The 22,433-nt window shown below is 38.5% G+C and overlaps 1 protein-coding gene across 1 annotated transcript in view; it reads right to left on the bottom strand.

Moving 5' to 3' along the window:
* The window catches only part of MTHFD2L (methylenetetrahydrofolate dehydrogenase (NADP+ dependent) 2-like), a 259,118-nt gene that overhangs the window by 185,382 nt on the left and 51,303 nt on the right, over positions 1–22,433 (bottom strand). Inside the window, exons 4-5 of the mRNA XM_006898448.1 lie at positions 5,214–5,366; positions 3,623–3,730 (exon numbers count right to left, since the gene is read on the bottom strand). Coding sequence (XP_006898510.1) covers positions 3,623–3,730; positions 5,214–5,366 — 261 coding nt within the window. The remainder of the gene's footprint in view (positions 1–3,622; positions 3,731–5,213; positions 5,367–22,433) is intronic.

The raw sequence follows: 22,433 nt of genomic DNA, 5'->3' as shown, positions 1-22,433 counted from the left end.
CCTTATGAATCAGGGTGAAGTCTCTCTCAGGGAGGAGTGATAGGGAATGGCAAAGGACACACTGACAAAGGAGATGAAACAGAACTGGCTTTGACAAGCACTGTGGCAATTGGACAATTAAAACAAACATTCGGAGGGCAGGGGAAGAAGAACAAACTGGGGAAGAGGGTAGAGCGAATGGTACAGCAATGAAGGAATGAAAACCCAAAATCCCTGTAAATGTTCATTAATACTAATAAAATTTAATTTAAAAAAGTAGTATTTAGAATATCATCTCATATTTCTAATATAATGCTTCCATAGATTTTTGTGAAATTAAGTTTATTAAAATTGCTAACAAAAGTTGCTAAATCCTAAAAAGGAATTAGAAAGCACATTAAACACGAAAATCAAATTTTAATTAAAGATCAAAAATAAATTATTAACCTTAGAGTTTGCTGCTCTAAGCTTTATGGTTATAATTGCTAACCCCCATTGGCATTTAACTGGAACCATCTCCTGGCTCACCCTCCAGTGGGTTTCCGAGGCTGCAAATGACATAGGAGGGAACTGCCCATCTTTCTCCTGCAGAGCTACTTGTTTATTCAAACCTCCAGAAAGACAGGGACTTTGTGTCAGCAGTATGAATGTGTACTAGAACATCATGTTGTTTGTTGTTGTTGTTGTTACTGGTATGTGCCCTTGAGTTGGAATAGCTGACCCTCCTGTAGATTTTCAGAGGCTACAAATCACATGGAAGGAGATTTTTCATCTTTCTCCCTCAGAGCAGCTAGTGAATTATAACCATCTACTTTTAGGATGGAGTACAACTCACTGTCCACTTGTTGCTGTTGTTGGTAGGTGTCGAGTATGACTTATAATGACCCTATGAACAAAAGATCCGAACCCTATTCTATCCTGTGCCATCTTCACACTTCCTGACACAAAGAACCCATTTGAGTAGTCAGTGTGTCAGTCGACTTGGTCAAGGGTCTTCCTGTCCTTCTCTGACCTTCCACTCTTCCCAAGATCATGTCCTTCTCCAAGGAATAGCCCCTCCTAGAAACATGCCCAGAGTATGTGAGGTGAAGCCTCATCATTCCTGTCTCCAAAGGGCACTCTGGCTGAAACCTCTCAAAGACATATCTATTCATTCTCTTGGCCATCCGTGGGTTGCTCATCGCTCTTCTCCAACACCACAGCTCAAAGTGATCAATTCCTCTTCTGTCATTTTTATTCATTGTTCAGCTCTCAGATGCATAGCAAGTAATCAGAAAGATAGGGCTTGAATCAGATGCGCCTTGGTCCTCAAATGGATATTATTACTCCTCAATAATTTGGAGAGGTCCCTCACTGCAGAGTTTCCCAGTGCAATATATCTCCTTTCCTGACTGCTGGTATCAAGTGTCACTGTCAACTAGGCCACTGGGTTATTAATTTAAGCTTCCTAATAAAAAGAAATAATAATAGATACATGGACATGTGCCAAAACCCTCACTTTCTCTGTGGCAAGCCTGTAGTCAATATTCCACATCTATTAACTTCTTTAATGTTTACACTAACCCAGTGGGCAAGATACTGTTCTTGTGTAGCACCGAGTCAGGACCAACCCATAGTTGGCCCTCTAGTAGGTTTTCAGAGGCAGTAAATCTCACTGGAAGAAAATGCCTATCTTTCTCCCAAGGAGCAACTGGTGGATTCAAACTGTATACTACCTTTGTATTGACACTTTACCACAAAGCCATTAGAGCTCCCTGGGCAAGATACTGTTGTTGTTGTTGTTGTTGTTGTGTATCATCCAATCAGAACTGGCCCATAGCTGACCCTCCTGTAGGCCTTCAGAGGCAGTTAATCACACAGGAGGAGACTGGCCATCTTTCTCCCAACGAGTAGCTTGTGGACTTGAGCCACGTGTCTTCAGGATTGCAGTGCAGCTTCTTGCCACTAGGCCAATGGAGCTCCCAAGATACTATCATCTTAATTCACAGGTGAGGAAAACAGACTCCAGTAAAGATTAAATGGTTTTCCCAAGTTCTTAGCAGCAGATGGTATCTTGGCTCTCTCAAGGCCTTGGTACGGCAGTTAGTACACCCAGCTTCAGGTCTGACTCTACCAATTCCCTGTTGTGTGACTTTGGACAAATCATTTCTGTCCCCAAAGTTCATATCCATTAGCTGCAAAATAGGGATAATATTGACAAGCCAGAATTCTTGAGAAGTAAAGAAAGAGAGTTTATGGCAACCTACTACAAAAATTGTAGAGCTAAATAAGTCTACTCGCTATTTTATTAATGATAAAAGAAAATACAATGCTAAAAAAAAGAAAAAATAATTTTTTATTTTTTGGTCAACATTTTTCAACAAAAATTATGTAAGTAGATAAATATCCTGTTTTATTTATAAATTGTAGGCTTATGATAGAAATTATCTAATAAAGGCAATATGAATTAATATCTTTAGCTCTGGTGGCCCAGTGTCTAGAAAGTTATGCTGCCATCTCAATGGCACAAGATTCAAACTCACCAGCTTTTCTAAAAGAGAAAGATAAGCAAATAACCTCTCATGTAATTTACAGCCTTTGAAAACCCACTGGAGCTCTTTGATGTTTCTGAATCAAAGGCAATGAATTATTGTTGATGTAAGGAATAACGTTGTTGTTGTTATATGTTGTCGAGTTGCTTGCAACTCACGGTGACCCTATGTACAATATTGCCCTAAACCCTTTTCTGTCCTGTGCCAATCTCACTGTCTCCGACACACCTATCCCCATTGCCCCAGTCCCTGAATCAATCTACGTCATAGATTGTTTTCCCCTCCTGCACTGTCCCTCCACCCTCCCAAGCATGACATCCTTCTCCAAGGACTGGTCCCTCCTTGCAACATGTCCAAAGTATGTCAGATGAAACTTCAGAATCTTTGCTTCCAAGAAGCAAGCCTGGTTTCACCCTCTCCAGGACAAACCTGCTTTCATAGCAGTCCATGATATATTCAATACTCTTCTCCAACACCACAGCTCAAAGGCATCAATTCTCCTTCTATCATCCCTAGTCATCATCCAGCTCTCTGATGCATAGTAAGTGATTGCAAAGACTATAGCCTGTATCAGGCGCATCTTAGTCTCCAGAGCAACACCATTGCTCTTCAGTACTTTAGAGAGGTCCCTAACAACAGACTTTCCCTTCGCAATATGTCTTTTAATTTCCTGGCTGCTGGTGTCAAGAGTATTGTCTGTGGAGCCAAGCAAACTAAAGCTGTGAACAACCTCAATCTCTTCACCATCCATCCTGATGTTGCTTATTAGAGGATCAGTAAAAAAGAGGAAGATCCTAAATGAGATGAACTGGCACAGTTATGGAACAATGAATGGCTCCAGGTTGTAAGGAAGTGATGGTTAGTGTCAGATGATGGGAAGTGGAAATGTGTTTGGCCTCCCTCTCATGGGAATCAATTTGGGCTGATCCTCCCAAAGTGCCCCAGGGTTTGAAACTTTTGCTGATCCTACTATTTCAATGGGAGTTTGCTTTGTTTTGCTTTGGTTTTGATTTTTTAACACATGCTTTTTATGTATTTCTTGGCACTCTAAATTCTAAAAGTCTTTAAGTGAAAAACTTGAGAAGACCCAGACTCTCCAAGGCTGCACCTACCTCCTGGTCGTTCGTGTTCTCCATCAGTGTGTAGAAGCATTGCAATGGGCATCCCCACATTCTTGGATCTTCCAACTACAACCACATTTTTCCCAAATGTTTCAATTCCTTAAAACATAGAGTTTGATTTGAGTGCAGAATCAACAAGAAGCAAATTAAACATCTGAAAAGGCAACAGAAACATTCTTTAAAATTTTCTAATTAAATTTGGAATATGTATGGCCTATCTATAATGTGTCCACATTCATTATAAATAGCTCTTTTATAGTCTTCTTAGACTGGTCACTTCCTTTATGATTATTTTGTCCATTAGTATTTAAGAAAATATTAGCAGTTTCAATCTCATTAAAACTTACTTTCAAAACGTAAGATATACATGAAGTGTTTGAAGTGCAGATACTTAAGATATACTAAATGTTAACTAAAGTAAATCATATGAAAAGATCACTAGTAGCCCAGTGACTAAATTTTTCAGTTGCTTACTGAAAGGTTAGTAGTTTAAAGCCATCAGTCACTGTACATGAAACAGATGTAGCAATCTGCTTCTGTAAAGCAGAAAACCTATAGGGTAGTTCTACTCTGTCCTCTATTCTGAGTAGCAATAAATTTAATAGCTATTGGTTTTGAGGGCTTAAAGTATAATAATTTTCAGAATAATTGGCAATTAGCCTTTGAGAAAATCTAAGACATAAAGAAATGAGAGAAAAATATTCTTCACTAAGATCAAATACTTTACTTCAGAAGATAGAATTATCCAGCTTATGAATTCAGAAGAGTATGAATATGAAGGTGACCTAGTGACGAAAAGCTGCATTGAAATCCCACAGGTATGTGATTTGAATCATCCAGCTGTTCTGCTGGAAAAGGTAGGAAATCTCCTCCCGTGCAATTTACTGACTCTGAAAATCCACTGGAAAGTCAACTACAGTCAGTTCTGACTTGACTGCACACAACAGCAATGAAACATAAAGTTTAATGAACACACTTTACAAGTTTCATAGACAAAATGTGAAAGTTAGATGTAAGGTTTCCAAGTGCTAGCAGTCAAGCCAGGTAATATGAGCTACTAATATTAATATATAGGCAAGCATGTAATGTACACACATGCCTCAAAAATCCATGAGGACACAACTACTCTATTTACCACACATCAGTAGGCAAAGGTTTATAATGAAACCTAGGTCATTTGTTATAGATCCTATACAAACTCAACATAGTTTTATTTTAAAAGTAAAGAAAAAGTAAAAAAAAATAAATACAAAAGTAAAGAAAAAGCATAATAATATACTTTGTAAAGATTTTCATCAAACACCCCAAGTTTATGGTTTAAAAGTATAAAGACAAACCTGTTATTTGGGAAATTTTGTCTCTATGAGAAGCACTCCATACAAGATGGCATTTCTTGTGCCACCTGACACATGTTCCTCATTTCTTTCACTCTTTGACTTCTGTAATATCATATCCTTTCCAAGACTTATGTTTTATGATTCATTGTTTTGTCATTCAATAGGACTGAGGTAATTCTCAGGACAATGTACACATGCTCAGGGTTACATCACTATTCAATCTCTGCAGGCCCCAAGCTACTAACCTGTTCTTTGTATTATTTCCCAAACAGCACTGGCAGTGGCAGGAATGAGAGAATGCTGGTCAAGGCACAGTCTTCCAATATTAATAATATGAAATCCATCTACGTCTTTCTCAGGAGCAATTCCATTACATACTGTTCTCTCATCAACATGATCTGAAAAGCAAATCAAATGGGTCTAATATAAAATTTGTTATTCACTTGGGACACTGGAAAATTAAATCTAAAGCCCTACAACTAGATCATAAATCAGGTATGCTTTAACTTCAGGCAAGTAGAAGGGTGGAGGGACAGTACAAGAGAGAAAGATCCTGGATGCGATAGATGGGTTGCATCAGTAACTAGGGTAATGGTGGTAGGTGTGTCAGAGAATGAAATTGGCTCAAGGCAGAGCAGGGTTCAGAGCTGTTGTACATAGGGTCGCTATGAGTTGTAAGTAACTCGTCACCATATAACAACAACAACAAACATAAAATAATTTCTTCTTTTTCTTGGCATCAAGATAGTAAGCCAATCTATTCTTGATTAACCTTTATAAATAGCTCAAGATAATTATAAGAACATTATAAATAAACATAAGAAAATTATAGGATCAGTAGTAGCTGGCCTTGTAAAAAGGAATAAAACAAATCAGTGAGACCTAGAAAGAGCTGAAAAGAGCCAAGTGATATATCTCTGTTTCAGTATGATTTCACATTTAGAGGTTTACATTCCCAAGACAAATAATTTCCATTAATATAGTTACCTTAAATACTTCAAGCAATAAAAATTTAAAAAGTCTTGTAAGTGTTAAAAATCCCCAATCTTAATACCTAACACCTTCAATTCTTGTTGTTTACTACAAAGTCAGAAATGACTCATAGCTGACCCTCCTGCAGGTTTTTAGAGGTGGTAGATCGATCCCACTGGAGAAGATTGTCCATCTTTCTCCTGGGAAGCAGCTATAGCACAACTCCTTACGTTTAAACCATCAGAGAAGACACTGAAGCTGTCAACTATTTTAATTTAACTTGGATCCACAACCAACACCTATGGGAACAGCCATCAAGAAATCAAAAGATTTGTTACATTGGGAAAATCTTATGTCAACAATCTCTATAAAGTGCTAAAGAGCAAAGATATCAGTTTAAAGACTAAGATGCACCTGAGTGAAGCCTTAGCATTGTCAACTGCTTAACATGCATTCGAAAGTTGAACCAAAGAAGATCAAAGAAGATGTGATGCCTTTGAATTGTCATGTTGGTAAAGAGGATTGAATATCTCATGGACTGTCAAAAGAACAACCAAGTCTCTCTAGTGCTCCTTAGTGGCAAAGATTGTGAATTTCATCTCACATACTTTAGGCATGTTGTCAGGAGGGCCCAATCCTTGGAAACAAACATAATTCTGGGAAATGTAGTCTGCCATCAAAGATGAGGGAGACTTTTAGTAACATGGAATAACACAATGACTGTAGCAACAGATCTGAAAATAGGAGAGGCTGTGAGGACTGCACAGGACATGTCAAGGTTTCGTTCTGTTATTCATAGGGTTGAGTTACAGTTGACTACACAGCACCTAACAACAGCTGATGCAGTTTGCTCTTATTAAAATTTATGTTGTTGTTGTTATGTGCCGTCGAGTCGTTTCCGACTGATAGCGACCCTATGCACAACAGCCCTAAACCCTGCTCTATCCTGCGCCAACCGCACCGCCTCTGACACACCCATCCCGATTACCCCAGTCACCGAATCAATCCATCTCATAGAGGGTCTTCCCCTCCTGCGCTGTCCCTCCACCCTCCCAAGCATGATGTCCCTCTCCAAGGACCCGTCCCTCCTGGCAACATGTCCAAAGTATGTCAGACGAAGCCCCAGAATCCTTGCCTCCAAGGAGTAGCTTGGTTTAATCCTCTCCAAGATGAATCTGTTTGTTTTCCTGGCAGTCCAGGGTACATTCAGTACCCTTCTCCAGCACCACAGCTCAAAAGCATCCACTCTCCTTCTGTCCTCCCTAGTCATTGTCCAACTCTCTGATGCATAACAAGCGATTGCAAAGACCATGGCCTGTATCAGGCGCACCTTAGTCTCCAGAGAGACACTGTTGCTCCTGAGTACCTTTGAGAGGTCCCTAACAGCAGACTTTCCCATCGCGATACGCTTTTTGATTTCCTGACTGCTGGTGCCAAGAGTGTTGACTGTGGAGCCGAGCAAACTGAAGCTGTGAACAATCTCAATCTCTTCGTCATCCATCCTGATGCTGCTAATTGGTCCAGTGGTGAGAATCTTTGTCTTCTTGACATTGAGCCTCAGTCCATACTGAAGGCTGCAGCCCTTGACCCTTCGCAGCAAATGCATGAGGTCCTCCTCAGTTTCAGCAAGCAGGGTTGTGTCATCTGCATGACGGAGATTGTTAATAGATCTTCCACCAATCCTGATGCCACAATTCTCCTCACAGAGCCCATAGCTTTGAAAATTACATGAAGGATCACTGTGAGTTAGAATCAACTTGGGCCACATGGGTTTTATTAATAGAGACATTAAGACATATTAATTTCACCTGGCTGCTTCCATCCCTGTTTGATGCAGATTGTAAATGTATAGAAGTAAATAATATAGTTGATGGCTTTTGTTAATCTAAGGCAGCACTTGGAGAGCAGGTGGTTTAGTGGTAAGGACTTCTACTGCCAATGCAAAGGTATGCAGCTTGAATGTACCAGCTAATCTGTGGGAGAGAGGCAAATCGTCTCTCCTGCAGTGGGTTTTAGGGTGCAAATACCACAAGAGATTACTCATCTTTTTCTTGAGAGGCTGCTGCAGAATTAAAACTGCCAGAGGGCCACAGCCTTGGGGTTAGGAGCCAATCTTCCCACAGGCTATGAGATCAGAGCTACCCACTAATGCACTAGACAGGGAACTAAAAACTATCAATATGGTTTTCCACACTGGAGAAAAAGACTATAAACTGAGTAAGGAACTAATCAAATGAGATAGGAAATACCAATTATTTCATTTGAAAAACCCAAGTAATTAGTATGCAGAAAAAAAAACCCAAAACAAAATCCAAAACCAAAAATTTTATTACTAATTAGCCTTTTCAGACTCAAAGCAACTCTTCAGGATAGAGTAGAATGACTATAAATCCTCTCTAGTGGGATCCCAAGGCTATAATCTTTATGGAAGCAGTCTGCCGCACCTATTTTCTGCAGAACAGCTGGGATTTCAAGCTACCAATCTTTCAGTTAGCACCATGAGGGCCCCTTTAGTAATAAAAACATAAAATGGCTTCTTTATACTCCAGGAAGAGTAATTTTGACTATTATCAACCTAACCATTAACCTATATGTTTAGAAAATTGATATAGGTATATTTGTTATATAAGTTATTGTTTTCATTCCATACTAGACGCAACTTAGATATATATATATTTTAAATGTTATCAAAATCTCAACTTCAAATTCTGTTTTATATGCTGCTGCAGAGGGTCAAGGACTGCAGTCTCCAATATGGATTGAGGCTCAATGTCAAGAAGACAAAGATTCTCACCACTGGGCCAATTGGCAGCATCAGGATGGATGGCGAAGAGATTGAGATTGTTCAAAGCTTTAGTTTGCTTGGCTCCACAGTCAACAATTTTGGCAAAAGTAGCCAGGAAATTAAAAGGCATAATGCCATGGGAAAGCCTGCTGTTAGGGACCTCTGCAAAGTACTGAAGAGCAATGGTGTCTCTCTGGAGACTAAGGTGTGTCTGATACAGGCCATGGTCTTCGCAATCACTTGTTATGCATCAGAGAGTTGGACAATGACTAAGGAGGATAGAAGGAGAATTGATGCCTTTGAGCTGTGGTGCTGGAGAAGAGTATTGAGAATACCATGGACTGCTAGGAAAACAAACAGATTCATCCTGGAAAGGGTTAAACCGGGCTGCTCCTTGGAGGCAAGGATTCTGAGGCTCCGTCTAATATATTTTTGACATGTTGTGAGGAGAGACCAGTCCTTGGAGAAGGACATCATGCTTGGGAGGGTGGAGGGACAGCGCAGGAGAGGAAGGCCCTCTATGTGGTGGATTGATTCAGTGACTGGGATAATTGGGATGGGAGTGTCAGAGACAGTGCGATTGGTACTGGACAGAGCGGAGTTTAGGGCTGTTGCACATAGGGTCACTATGAGTCGCAAGCCACTCGACGGCACATAACAACAACAAGAACAACATTTTAAATAGACCCTATTTATTATCACTGGATGCCTAATGGATACTGAGCTACCAACCTAAATGCACACAGTTTGAATCCACCAGCTGTTCTGCAGAAGAGATTTACCGTCTCTGAAAACCTGCTGGAGGGTCAGCTATGAGTCCGTTCTGACTTGATGGTATAGAACAACAATAAAACAGACTAAAAAAGGCCTTGAAACATAAAATTTACTTGAATTATATTTTTAAAAAACCCAGGGTCTTTGGAATGCCTCTATTCAAGTAATTTTCATTTTCATAATTAAATTCTTAGTATGTCTCAGCAGTTTGTCTTCTATTCAAAGAGTTCGACCTCTAGTAGTGTGTCTAACAGTGTTCCTGTAGTGTTCATAGGGTTCTCAGAAGCCAGTTATTTCAGAAGTGACTGTCTTTTCTTAGTCAATCTTAACCTGGAAGCTCCCTTGAAACTTGGCCACTATGGGTGACCTGCTGGTATTAAAATTCCCGTGACATCTTCCAGCATCTCAACAGCCAATAAGTAATTCCAGTATAACAAACTGACAAGTCAGAAAGTAATAAAGTGAGGATTTATATCAATTTGGATCAGTATGAAACTGATCAAGCTTGCAATCAAGACTCATTAATGAGATTGGTGACTGAAACACAAAAGTTGAAAACAAAGAACTGGTACCCTAAAATTGTAGGCTTGGTAATCGAAATGATCCTAGTGATTAAATTTTGTACAATCAGTGTTTATTAATTACAAACACCTTTAAAAACCGTAACTATACACACTGACCTCACCTGATGGACTTACAGGAGTCAGAATGTCAGATAACCACATTTTTTAAGAATCATTGGAGAAGCTCAGTATCAGCAGTGAAGAAGAGGCAGAGTGCTCACTATGAAATAGAGTATCGGTTGCTCATGTGCAAGTTCAAGCTGAAGTTGAAGAAAATTTTTAAAAATCAACAAGAACTAAAATACTATTCTGAAGATATTCCACCTGAATTTGAAAACTATCCTAAGAAGAGGTTTGAAGAACTGAACACCAGTGATTGAAGACCAGATGAATTGTGGGATGACATTGAAGATATTACACATGAAGACAGTAAAAGGACATTACAAAGACAGAGGTGAAAGAAAAGACCAAAATGGATGTCACATGAGATTCTGAGATATGCATCAAAATGCTGAAGAGCTAAAACAAAGGATTACTAAAGTGCAGGAGATGAACAGAAAATTTCTAAAGGAAGCCCAAGAAGACAAATCAAAGTATTACAATGATATGTGCAAACATCTGGAGTTAAAAAAAATAAAAGAAAAGAACATGTTCAGCAATGGAAAGAAATTAAAAACAAATTCAAGTCTCAAAATGCAATCCTAAAAGATGTCATGGGCATCTTCCTGAATGATACAAAAAGCATCAAATGAAGATTGAAAGAATACTAAGTCATCAAACCATAAATAATTGGATGACACAATTATTTTAAGAAGCAGCTTAAGAGCAAGAGTCAATGATAATTAAGGGAAAAGTCCAAGCTGCACTGAAGGAATTAGCAAAAATAAGATTCCAGGAATTGATGAAGTATTAATTAGTATGACTTAACAAACAGTGGTAGCACTAGATGTCCTCACCAGACTGTGAAGATTTGGAAGATGGTTATCTGGACAACAGACTGCAGGAAATATTATATTTATTACCATTCCCCCAAAAAGTGATCCAATAGAACATGAAAATTATCAAATAATACCATTCATACCACACACAAGCAAAATTATTCTGAAGATTATTGAAAAATGGCTAGAACCAGTACATTGAAAGAGAAATGCCAGAGATTCAGGCTGGATTAGAAGAAGCCATGGTACCAAGAAAATCATTGCTGATGTTGTTATGTGCTATCGAGTCACCTACAACTCGTAACAACCATATGCTCATAGCTCTGTACCCTGTCCTATCCTGAGCCATTCTCATTGTCTCCAGCACAGTTAAGCCCATTACCCCAGTTACTGTGTCAATCCATCTGACCAGGATTTTCCTCTCTTGTGCTGTCCTTCTACCTTTCCAAGGATGATGTCCTTCTCCAAGGATTGGTCCCTCCTGGCAACATGCCAAAAATATTTGCAATGGAGATTCAAAATCCTTCCCTCCATGTAGCAACATGGTTTCACCCTCTCCAGAACAAACCTGTTTATTCTCTTGGCAGTCCATGGTATGTTCAATTTTCTTCTCCAAAACCACAACTCAAAGGAATTGATGGCACCAAAGACATATTGTTGATTTCAGATGGACCTTAACTGAAAGCAGAGTGTATCAGAAGGGTGTCTACTTGTATTATATCAACTATCTAATGTCATTTATTTAACTGTGTTGATCTTAACAGATTGTGTCTAACATTGAGAAGAATGTGAATTCCAGAACACTTAATCGTGCTCATGCAAAACCTATATCGAGGCCAAGGAGCTGTTGTTTGAACAAAGCAAGAAAACACTACATAGTTTAAAACATGAAGGTTTGGGGAGTGAGTAAGGAAAGAATGGATAAATAATGAACAGCACATTGGAACAGATGTGAGGAAGAACTGTCTGAAAGGAATATATATGATTAGGCATTTATGTATGATGACAATCTGGAATAAAAGGTGGCTTGCAAATTGGACTTGGGGGGAAGTAGAGGGAGTGAGGAAAATGTTCAACAATAAATGAATAAAAATCCGGCCTTTCTGTAAACTTTCATTAAAATCACAGTAAGATATCATCAATAACCACTCAGTCTCTATGCTGAGCAAATCATTCAAGAAGTTGGACTTTATGAGGGAAAATGTAACATCCTGATGGGTGGCATCCAGATCAACAATCTGCTATACGCAGATGACACAATCTTCCTTGCTGAAAGTGAAGAGGACTTGAAGCACTGGCTGCAGAAGATCAGTCTTCAGCATAGATTGCATCTCAATATCAAGAAAACAAAAATCCTCCCTACTGAGCCAATAAGTAACATACATCATGATAGATGGACAAAAGACAGAAATCGTTAATTGTTTCATCTTACTTGGATCCACAATCAAAAACTTTGATACCAGCAGTTAGGAATGGACCTCTCCAAAGTCCTGAAGAGCAAGGATGTCAGTTTAAAGACTAATTGCCTTTTCAATTATTCCCTATGCATCTGAGAGTTGGGTCAGTAAATAAAGATGACAGATGAAGAATTAATGCCTTTGAGTTGGGGTGCTAAAGAAGAGTACTAAATAGTCTATGAATTGTCAACAAAGTCTTAGAGTACAGCCAACACACTCCTTAGAGGGAAGAATGGTAAAACTTCTTCTTACACTGTTTGGGCATGTCGCTAGGAGGAACGAGCCAGTTATAGGAAAATGGCATCATGCTTAGAAAATTAGAAGGTCAGGAAGGAAGGGAAGATCCTCAAGATGGAATGACACAGTGACATTAACAAAGGGCTCAAGTGTGGCAGCAATGACGAGTACAACACAGGAGAGAAGAGTTCAGGTCTGTAGTTCACATGGTCACTGCGAGTAGTAAGATTTGACTCAACAACACCCAATAATAACAATCATTTTACATTCTAGTAATTGAAAATCAGAGGCACCTAGCTTATGTTACAAATACAATACTAGTCTTCAATCAAATTACACATACACACAACTGTACTGAACATTCCACAATCAGAGACATCCATTGTTATAGGAAGATGTAAATGCATTTCATGCTTCTCACTTACTGCTACTAAAAGTTTCCAGAACTCTCACCCGAGGGCAGCTTAAAGGGGGAAAAAACAATCTGAAGACTCAACACTCAATCAATCTTCTCATAATCACTGTAAAACATTTTTTATGTATATAAATTGTCAGCCAAACAGCTAATGAGCTAATCCAAATGACTAAGGAAACTAGCATTATCCACTTTGTTTATTTTTCCTGCTATGTAAAGATCACAGGATGTCATTAAGTTATGCCAAGGGAAAAAAACACTCATCAAATTAAGAACATAATAGTACAATAGAACAGTTCAAAGAATGCCTTTAGGGATCACATTGTAGAAGTGCTGTATCACCTGAACCACATACACACTTCCATATACACTGGATATCACTGTCTCATTCATGGCTGTCAGAACTTACTCATGACTGACTCTCCATTGGGTTTCCCAGACACATATATGGGACTAAATTTTGCTTGTTGTAAATCACAAGCAAGGATATTGTTGATCTTTCCCTCTTGGAGTCCCTGGTGGATTAAAACTGCCACATAGGCAAGGCCTATAGGGCATTGCAATTCCCTTTGGATTACACCACCAGCACTCCTCAGGTAGCCCACTCCGGGGTAAACATTTTATAATTTACTTACATGGTTAGTTGACCTTAGACAATGAACAGGAAAAAAAACCAACAAAACCAAAACAACAAAGTATTCATTTTTTTCCCACCAGGGAATTTTTTAATACCCTTCTCTAGAAGTATCCCCCCCACCTTTTTTTTTTTTTGCACATTTCTTTTTTATTTCTTTTTTATATTCATTTTAATTAAAGTTTAAAGAGACTTGGGATTTCCATTCATTCATCATTGCACTTTTCTACCTGCCCACCCCTCCCTCCAATGCGCTCTTCTCTTTCCAAAGTAAAAGAAAAAATCCTTCATTGTTATACAATTCCTCCCTCCAAGTACACTCCACTGTGCTGCATTCATTCAGGACTCCTGTCATAACATTAATACCTAATCATATATTCCCCCGAAACGGTTCTCTCCCTCATCTGTTTCAATGCAGTATCCATTCATTATTTATCCCCTCTTCAGAAGTATCCCCTTCTGTCTCTCCAGTACTTATAGAGTAAGTGTAAATTCATGAGCATAGATAGCAAGTAAGGCCTTTAAACTTACTCTTATTGGCTCTTCTCCTCTGCTTGTGCTCCATATCATTTCCATTCACCATCATCATCATCATCACTACCACACATCCCTCACACTAACAACACAAGACAGAATCTCATTCCTCAAATCCTTATCATTAACTACTGCATTTCTATGTCATTATTCATGATGAACTTTCCACTAGTAACCCTCTTTCACCCATTCTAGTAGTCCACATTCTTTTCATTTTTTATTATATTAGCCGATTACTACTCTTCCCATTTTCCAAAAATAAATGGTACTTTTCTCTTTTCACCTCTGTGTAGGACTTTGATATGAATTAAAAGAACTTGGCATTCAGTTAGTTGACCACATTAGTTATTTAATCATATCTCTTACTTAGGAGTCTGAGTCTTTTAGGACTGAGACATTACATTATTAAACTTAGTGCATCCACAGCCTTCTCCATCTGAGTGACTGACAATTCACTCTTCAGTGCTACTTAGGCAAAAAAAAACTAGGGATCATTTTGACCTACTCTCTCTCACATCCAATTCTGGAAAATTCTGTGGTTCTCTCTTAAAATATGCCTAATATCGCGGTATGACGCACCCTCTCCATAGATAGCATTCTAGTTTGCATGGCCAGTATCTCTTTCATGAATTATTGCAATAACTTCCTAACTGATTTTCTGCTTATATGATTGTAGCCACAATATATAAAACATATATGAAAGTTATATTACAAAAAATATATGAAAATCCATTCACAAAATTTCAACAAAAATTATGCTTTTCAAATGTATTTCCAATGATATTATTATTCTCAAAACCTGAAAATGATCTTTATCTCCTTACAATTACAAATAAGGCTACACATTAACAATGTTTCTCCAAACTCTAATTCTCTAACTTCATCACGTTATTTCCCCTCTCTGTTACTCTGTTGATTTTACACTGGTATTTTTCTTAGTCCTAAGACATATGGAGGATCATCTCACTCTTTTCTCTTCCTAGAAGGTTTTTCACTCCTTTGAATACCTGAAAGGCTTTTCAAAGGAAAAAGAAGTCACTAAATCAATAATAGGGAAATATCAGTGTTCACTGTACTATTCCTTTAAATTTCTTCTATGCTTGAAAGATGTTTATACCAGAAAGACGGTTAAGTTGGAAAGATGCTTATTGTGTTTTATGGGCTTGAAAAAGATGTGTGACTTTGTGAATCATAAAAAAAAATATGGACAATATTGAGAAGAATGGAATTTCAGAACACTTAACTGTGCTCATACAAAACCTACACACAGATCAAGAAGTTGTTGTCCAAATAGAACAAGGGAATACTTCATAGTTTAAAACCAGGAAAGATGGGCAGCCTAGTTGTATCCTTTCTCTATGCCTATTCAAACTATATGCTGACAAAAATTATTCGACAAGCTAGACTTTATAAAGAAAAAAGTGGAATTAGTATTGAGAGAAAATTCATCAACAACTGGTATTATGCAAATGACACAACCTTGTTGCTAAAAGTGAGGACTTGAAGAATTTGCTGCAGAAGTACAAAGACTATATATAGGTTTCAATATGGAATACATCTCAACAGCAAAAACAAAAAAACAAAAAAACAAAAAAACCCTCATCACTAGACCAACAGCCAACACCATAATAGATGGGGAAAATACTGAAGTTGTCAAAATTTCATTTTACTTTGATTCATAATCAATATTCACTCTAGTTGTTGTTGTGAAGGGCCACTGAATCAAGTACAAGTCCCTACAAATAGTGAATCTGAAATCGATCTTAACATGTGCCATCCTCACACTTCTGACACACTAGATCCTGTTGTGGCAGTCACTATGTCAATTCTGTGCATTGAGGGACTTCCTCTCCTTCAGTGAACCTCCGCCCTTCCAAGGATCAGATCCCTTTGTAAGAAAAATCCCCTCCTAGCAAAATACCCAAAGTATGTAGGCGAAGCCTCATCATTCTGGCCTCAAAGAGTACTATAACTGTACCCTTTCCAAGACAGTAGTCAAAAACGCAGATATGTTGCACTAAGAAAATCTGTTGCTGAAGGCCTCTCCAATTGCCAGTGAGTAAGGATGTCAGTTTAAAGACTAAGGTGCACTTGATCCTGTTTCAAGCCATGGTTTTGTCAATTGCTTCCTATGCATATGAAAGTTGGGCAATGAATAAGGATGACAGAAGAAATAATGCCTTTGCATTATGGTGTCGGAGAAGAGTACAGAGTATTCCACAGAGTGGCAAAAGAACAAACAAGTATTACTTTGAGGAAGTAGAACCAGAGTGCTTAGAAAATACATCATCCTAGGAAAGGAAGAGAGCCAGAGAAAAAGGCAAACCACCAACAAGAAAGACTGATACAGTAAATATAAGAATGAACTGGAGCATGTGTGAAATTGTAAGGATGGTACGGGATATAGAGCAAGGTTCTCATCTGCTGTTCATCAGTCGTAAGGGTCACTAAGAGTCATAGATAACTTGATGGCATGTAACAAGCAACAAGAACAAAAACTATGTTTAAAATTTTCATAACAAAAGGTTGAGAGAAGAACCAAAAATAAAATCTATAGCCTACCTTCTAAAAGGACAACATATTTGGCAAGGCAGAAGGTCAGTGAAAGAGAGGAAGACCCTCAACACGCTGAAGTGACAGACACACTGTTTGCAGCAATGGGCTCAAGGATGATAGAACAGGACAGGACAGTGTTCAGAGCTATTGTTCAAATGGTCGCAATGAGTCATCCTCTACAACACCAAACAACAACCTGAAACAAGTCCAAACCCTCTTGTTCTGTTCTATTTTTCCTTTTTATCATATAGCGCATATACTAATAAATAGAGCTACTTAGTCCATATCTTTCCTTTTTATCATCTTTCTTTACTGCTGTAACATAAATTCTACAAGGAGAGAAATTGTTTTATATATATATTCACCTGACATCAGAAATAATGACAGGGATAAAAGAAGCATCATTATTTTTTTCCCCCATACTTGACCATTTTCACTTAAAACTATGACAGTTTCATAGGGTTGGTTTGGGGTTTTTTTCCCCCTCATTTTTTTTAGTTTTATACTGGTTTGAGCAATGGCTACTGCCTTGATTCACAGATGAAGACATTGAGACAAAATTCATGTGCAGATGGGAGAAAGCTGAAAAGGCTGCCAGGAGAAGATATCTCTTTATATCGTCTGACAGTCATCTCTTAAAAACATAAAGAAAACTTTATTTTGTTGTGGTGCTCAAGTATTTTACAAATTTTAGATATAACTCCCTTATTAGACATGTCATTACCAAATATTTTTTTCCTAGTCTGTGGCTTACCTTTTTAACCTGTTGGAGAAGTTTTGGGATGTGCATAGGGATTTGATTCTTAGAAGGTCTATTTGATCTATTTTATCATCTACTTTATCTTCTCTTGGTTGTAGACTTTTCAGGATGTTTGGAACACAGTTTATGTTGTGGATTAGGACTTCTAGAGTTCTTCCAAGTATTTCTTTAATGAAGATAAAGGTAAATAAACCATTTGAAAAATGCATACAGGATATGAACGGATACTTCACCAAAGAAGACATTCAGATGGCAAACAAACACATGAAGATCAAAATTCCTCGCTCTAAGAGAGATGCAAATCAAAACAATTATGAGATATCATCTCACCCAAGTAAGAATAGCAAAATTTAACAGAATAGCAAACATCAAATGCTGGCGAAGTTGTGGAGAAACTGGAACCCTTATTCACTGTTGGTGGCAGTATGAAATGGCATAACCACCATGGAAGGCAGTATGGCACTTTCTAAAAAAAGTTGCAAATAGAAATACCATTTGACACAGCAACTGCACTGTGACTTCACTGAGAATATACCGTAAAGAACACATAACTGCCACCCAAGGAGATACATGTACACCCATGTTATTGTGGCACTGTTCACAAGAGCAAAGAGATGGAAACAACCCAAGTCCTCATCAACGAACAAATGGATAGAGAAGCTCTGGTGTATTCACACAATGGAATACTATGCTGCATTGAAAACCAAGGAACTCATGGAATACTATACAAAATGGGTGACCCTGGAAGACATTATGCTGAGTGAAATATCTCAGTCACAAAAAGACAAATACTGCATAATGCCACTGTTATAAAAAAGGACTGACATAGGGATTGGGGAGAGAATGAGAAAGGTGGGATAAATAATGTATACTGCATTGGAAAAGTTGAGGGAGAGAACTGTTTAAAAGGGATATATGATAAGATATTATTGTCATTACAGGAGTCCAGAATGAAGGCAGCATAGTGGAGTGGACTTGGGGGAAGGGATTATAAAACAATGGAAGAATTTTTCTTTTACTTTTCAAAGTGAAGAGCAAATTGGGGGGAAGGGGTGGGCAGAGAGAAGGTGCAACAATGAATGAATGGAAATCCAAAATCTGTAAACTTTAATTAAAATTAATTTAAAAAACAATAAAAAATCAAGGATAATCATCAAAATTATTACTTTTGTTGCATATACATGATTAGATATCTCTGAAACTACTTTCACCTCTATTTATAATTTAAATAGATTTATAAATTTAAATTTATATATTTACATTTATCTCTTCCAGTCAGTTGGCAAAGTGGTTGTTCTCCAGATTTCTTGGCACAGCTTGGTGAGCACATCCAGGGCAGTATCTGTTAGCTGAAATATGTCAATTTGTATACCATCTATTCCTGGAGCCTTATTTTTTGCCATTTCCTTCAAAGCAGCCTGAACTTCTTTCATCACCATAGGCTCTTGCTCATATGTTGTTTCATGAAATTCTTCTGTGTCTGCCAATTCCTTTCGATACAGTGATTCAGTATATTCTTCCCATCTTCTTTTAATACTTCCTGGATCATTTAACATTCTGCCGAAAGCATCCTTGATTACAGCAACTCAAGGTTTGAATTTGTTCTTCAGTTCCTTAAGCTTAAGAAATGCTGAGCGAGTCCGGTCCTTTTGATATTCTGACTCCAACTCCTTGCACATTTCATTGTAATATTTTGCTTTGTCATCCCATGCTGCCTTTTGAAATCTTCTATTCAACTCTTTAGTATCTTGAATTCTTCCTTGTGCTTTGGCTTCTCTGTGCTGCCTCCAGTGTAATTTCCAGAGTCTCTTCTGACATCCACTTTGGTCTTCTCTTCCTCTTCTGTCTTTGCAATGACTGTATTCTTCCTGGATGATACCCTTGAGATCGTCCCACAACTCGTCTGGTCTTCGCTCATTAGTGTTCAAGGCCTCAAACCTGTTCCTGAGATGGTTCTGAAATTCAGGTGGGATAGACTCAAAGTCATATTTTGGTTGCCTTGGATTTGGTTTAATTTTCCTCAAATTCAGCTTGAACTTGGTGGCTCCTTGGAGGCAAGGATTCTGAGGCTCCATCTAACATACTTTGGACATGTTGTGAGGAGAGACCAGTCCTTGGAGAGGGACATCATGCTTGGGAGTGTGGAGGGACAGTACAGAAGGGGAAGGCCCTCTATGAGGTGGATTGATTCAGTGACTGGGATAATCGGGATGGAAGTGTCAGAGAAAGTGCGACTGGCACAGGATGGAGCAGAGTTTGGGGCTGTTGTACATAGGGTGGTAATGAGTCACAAGCGACTCAACGGCACATAACAACAACAACAACAACATTAAATTTAAATAAATATTTATAGTTCAATGTTAAAAAAATCATGTTCATTTGTTTTTCACATATCTATTCTTTTCAGGACTTGAAAAATCACAAATTATGTCAGGCAAAGCTTTAGGTTGGAGTTCCTTCCCTGAGCATGCGTATATGACTGGTGAGGATTCAGTCAACTTTTCTTTAAACAAATATCTACTAAATATCTACCATGTTCTTGGGGTATTGTTATTGGTAGAGTAGAGAAAAATCAGTGGGCCAAACAGACAAGACCCTTTCCATTTTATATTCTAATGAAATAAATGGTATGCATAATCAAAGTATTTCTTTACAGAACTTTAGTAGGTTAACTAATTCCTAGGAGTGAATAAGAGAGATACTTTTGGAAACTGTGTCCATTGTTCTTAAGCCATAAATATTTAAGTCACACCCTCTGACCTCTACATCAGAAGATAGTTATCACGTGCCTACCCTTTGCTCCAAGTCACCTAACAGTTGTTTCATCATCAAGAGGTGAGAGGACAGGAAAAGAATGGGAAGCGACTCCAACCTCACTATGCTACCGCACCCCCAAACTTAAGAATGCAGTGAGCTTGGAGGTGGAGTGGAAGGTGTTCCCCAGGCAAGAAAGGGGTGGTTCCGGCTCTCCACCCTTCCTTAACCTCTCCCTCCCACAGCCACAGAAACTGCCCAAGACAACCCCAGCCAGGCTTGCTTCACAGGCTGTTAAAAAAAATAATAAAAATTGAGTTGGAAGTTACACATCATGCAAAGGATGCTCACTTTTGCCCTATATGATTCCCTAGATGATGTGAACAGTACATGGAAAAGTTAAAAATGCCTTACTCTTTACAATTAGTGTTAAGAGAGATCCTGGTTTATAGATGTTATAGTTGGATGCTGTCAAGTGGAGTATGACTCATAGCATCATGAACAATCCTATCCTGCGCCATCCTTATCATTCATCAATCACATACTTGAGCCCATTGCTGCAGCCATTTTATCTATGCATCTTTTTTTAAGTGGTATCTTTTTTAAATGAATATTTTTATCTTTCATATACATTGTGTTCCAAGCACGCACATTCTGTTTTATACAATCTTCATTCATGTATATTGTGGACTTTTTTCCTCTTACAATCATCTTATTAATCATCACATTCATGAAAGCTTGTAAGCCAGCTACTTCATGCCTCATGCCCTGATAGCCCCCTTTCAGACAGCCAATTTCTGATTTGCCCATCCACATCAAACTAGTACTGTGAGGAAACAAGCATGTTCATTTTACTAAATAAAGAGTCCTCTATTCAACTTGGAAACATTGAGCATCTGCACCCACAAGTAAAGTCAAGTTCAGAGCAAACCATCAGGCTGTAGCAATTGCCCCTAGCTCACACCATAGATCATCTTCTCTGATTGGGCTCTGGTCAACTCATCCCCTGCCATCCGTGACTAGGTTAAAATGGCCATCGGCTACAAAACAGGAGGCCACACTTCCCCCTGTATTCCATACCTCTTGGTCGCCTCACTCAGCCCTATCATCCACAGGTCAAGTCAACAAGCCAGGGGTCCTCAGGACTCCCTGCTCCTCAAATCAATAGCCCTTCCCTGCTCATTCATACATCTATGCATGCTAGGTGAGCAGCTCTGAAGGAACATGTCCAGGCTCAGCCTGTTTCCTCCTTGTTGTATTTCTCTCCCTTCCACTCCTGTGGATATAGGTGATCTCTATGAGTGAGCATACATCACATTCAAATCTTAGAAATGAGCTTTGATGGGCACCAACTGTAGCCTGCCCCAGAAGCCAAACAGCTTATTCCAGTTTTAAAAAGACAATTTTTCCCTTTCTTTTATTCTTTTTCTTTCTTTCTTGCTTGCCCTTCTTTGGAATGTGAGTCTATTCAACCAAAGTTTATGGTGGATCCACAAATCCATTCAAATACAAACCCCCTCAGGTTACTGGGTGAGGCTCAATCTTTCCCCTCGATCAAGCCCCAATGCTCACTACCACATTCTACTTTTAACAATATTATTTCCAGGGTGTATCTTCCTTCTTATTACTTCCAATCAAATACTGGCCAAAGACGGAATTATACACTTTCTAGTTCTGCAATATCCAGTGGTAATTGATATCATACTTTCCCCCCATCTTCTTCCGCTTTCTTTTTTGTAACTTTTTTAAGGTTGGTTTTTTTTCTCTCTAAGTAATTCTCCACTTTTCAAAGCATGATGTCCTACTCAAAGGACTAGCATCTCCTAACAACAGGTGCAAACTGTATGAGACAAAGCTTCACCATCCTTGTCTCCAAGGAGCAATCTGGTTCCACCTTCTCAAAGATATACGTATTTGTACTTTTGGCAGTCCAAAGGATATTCAGCACTCTTCTCCAACATCATAACTCTAAGGCATTAGTCTTCTCCTGTCAACCTTATTCACTGTTCAGTTCTCAGATGCAGAGCAGGTTATAGGAAACAGTACTACTTTCATGATACTGCTTTGTTTTGTTGTTGTTGTTGTT

This window comes from Elephantulus edwardii, unplaced genomic scaffold (assembly GCF_000299155.1).
Source record: "Elephantulus edwardii isolate Elephantulus edwardi_28Jun2011 unplaced genomic scaffold, EleEdw1.0 scaffold00230, whole genome shotgun sequence".
In the NCBI taxonomy this organism is placed as follows: domain Eukaryota; kingdom Metazoa; phylum Chordata; class Mammalia; order Macroscelidea; family Macroscelididae; genus Elephantulus; species Elephantulus edwardii.
Note: the sequence above shows the minus strand (reverse complement) of the source record. Positions and strands in the feature narration are given on the sequence as shown.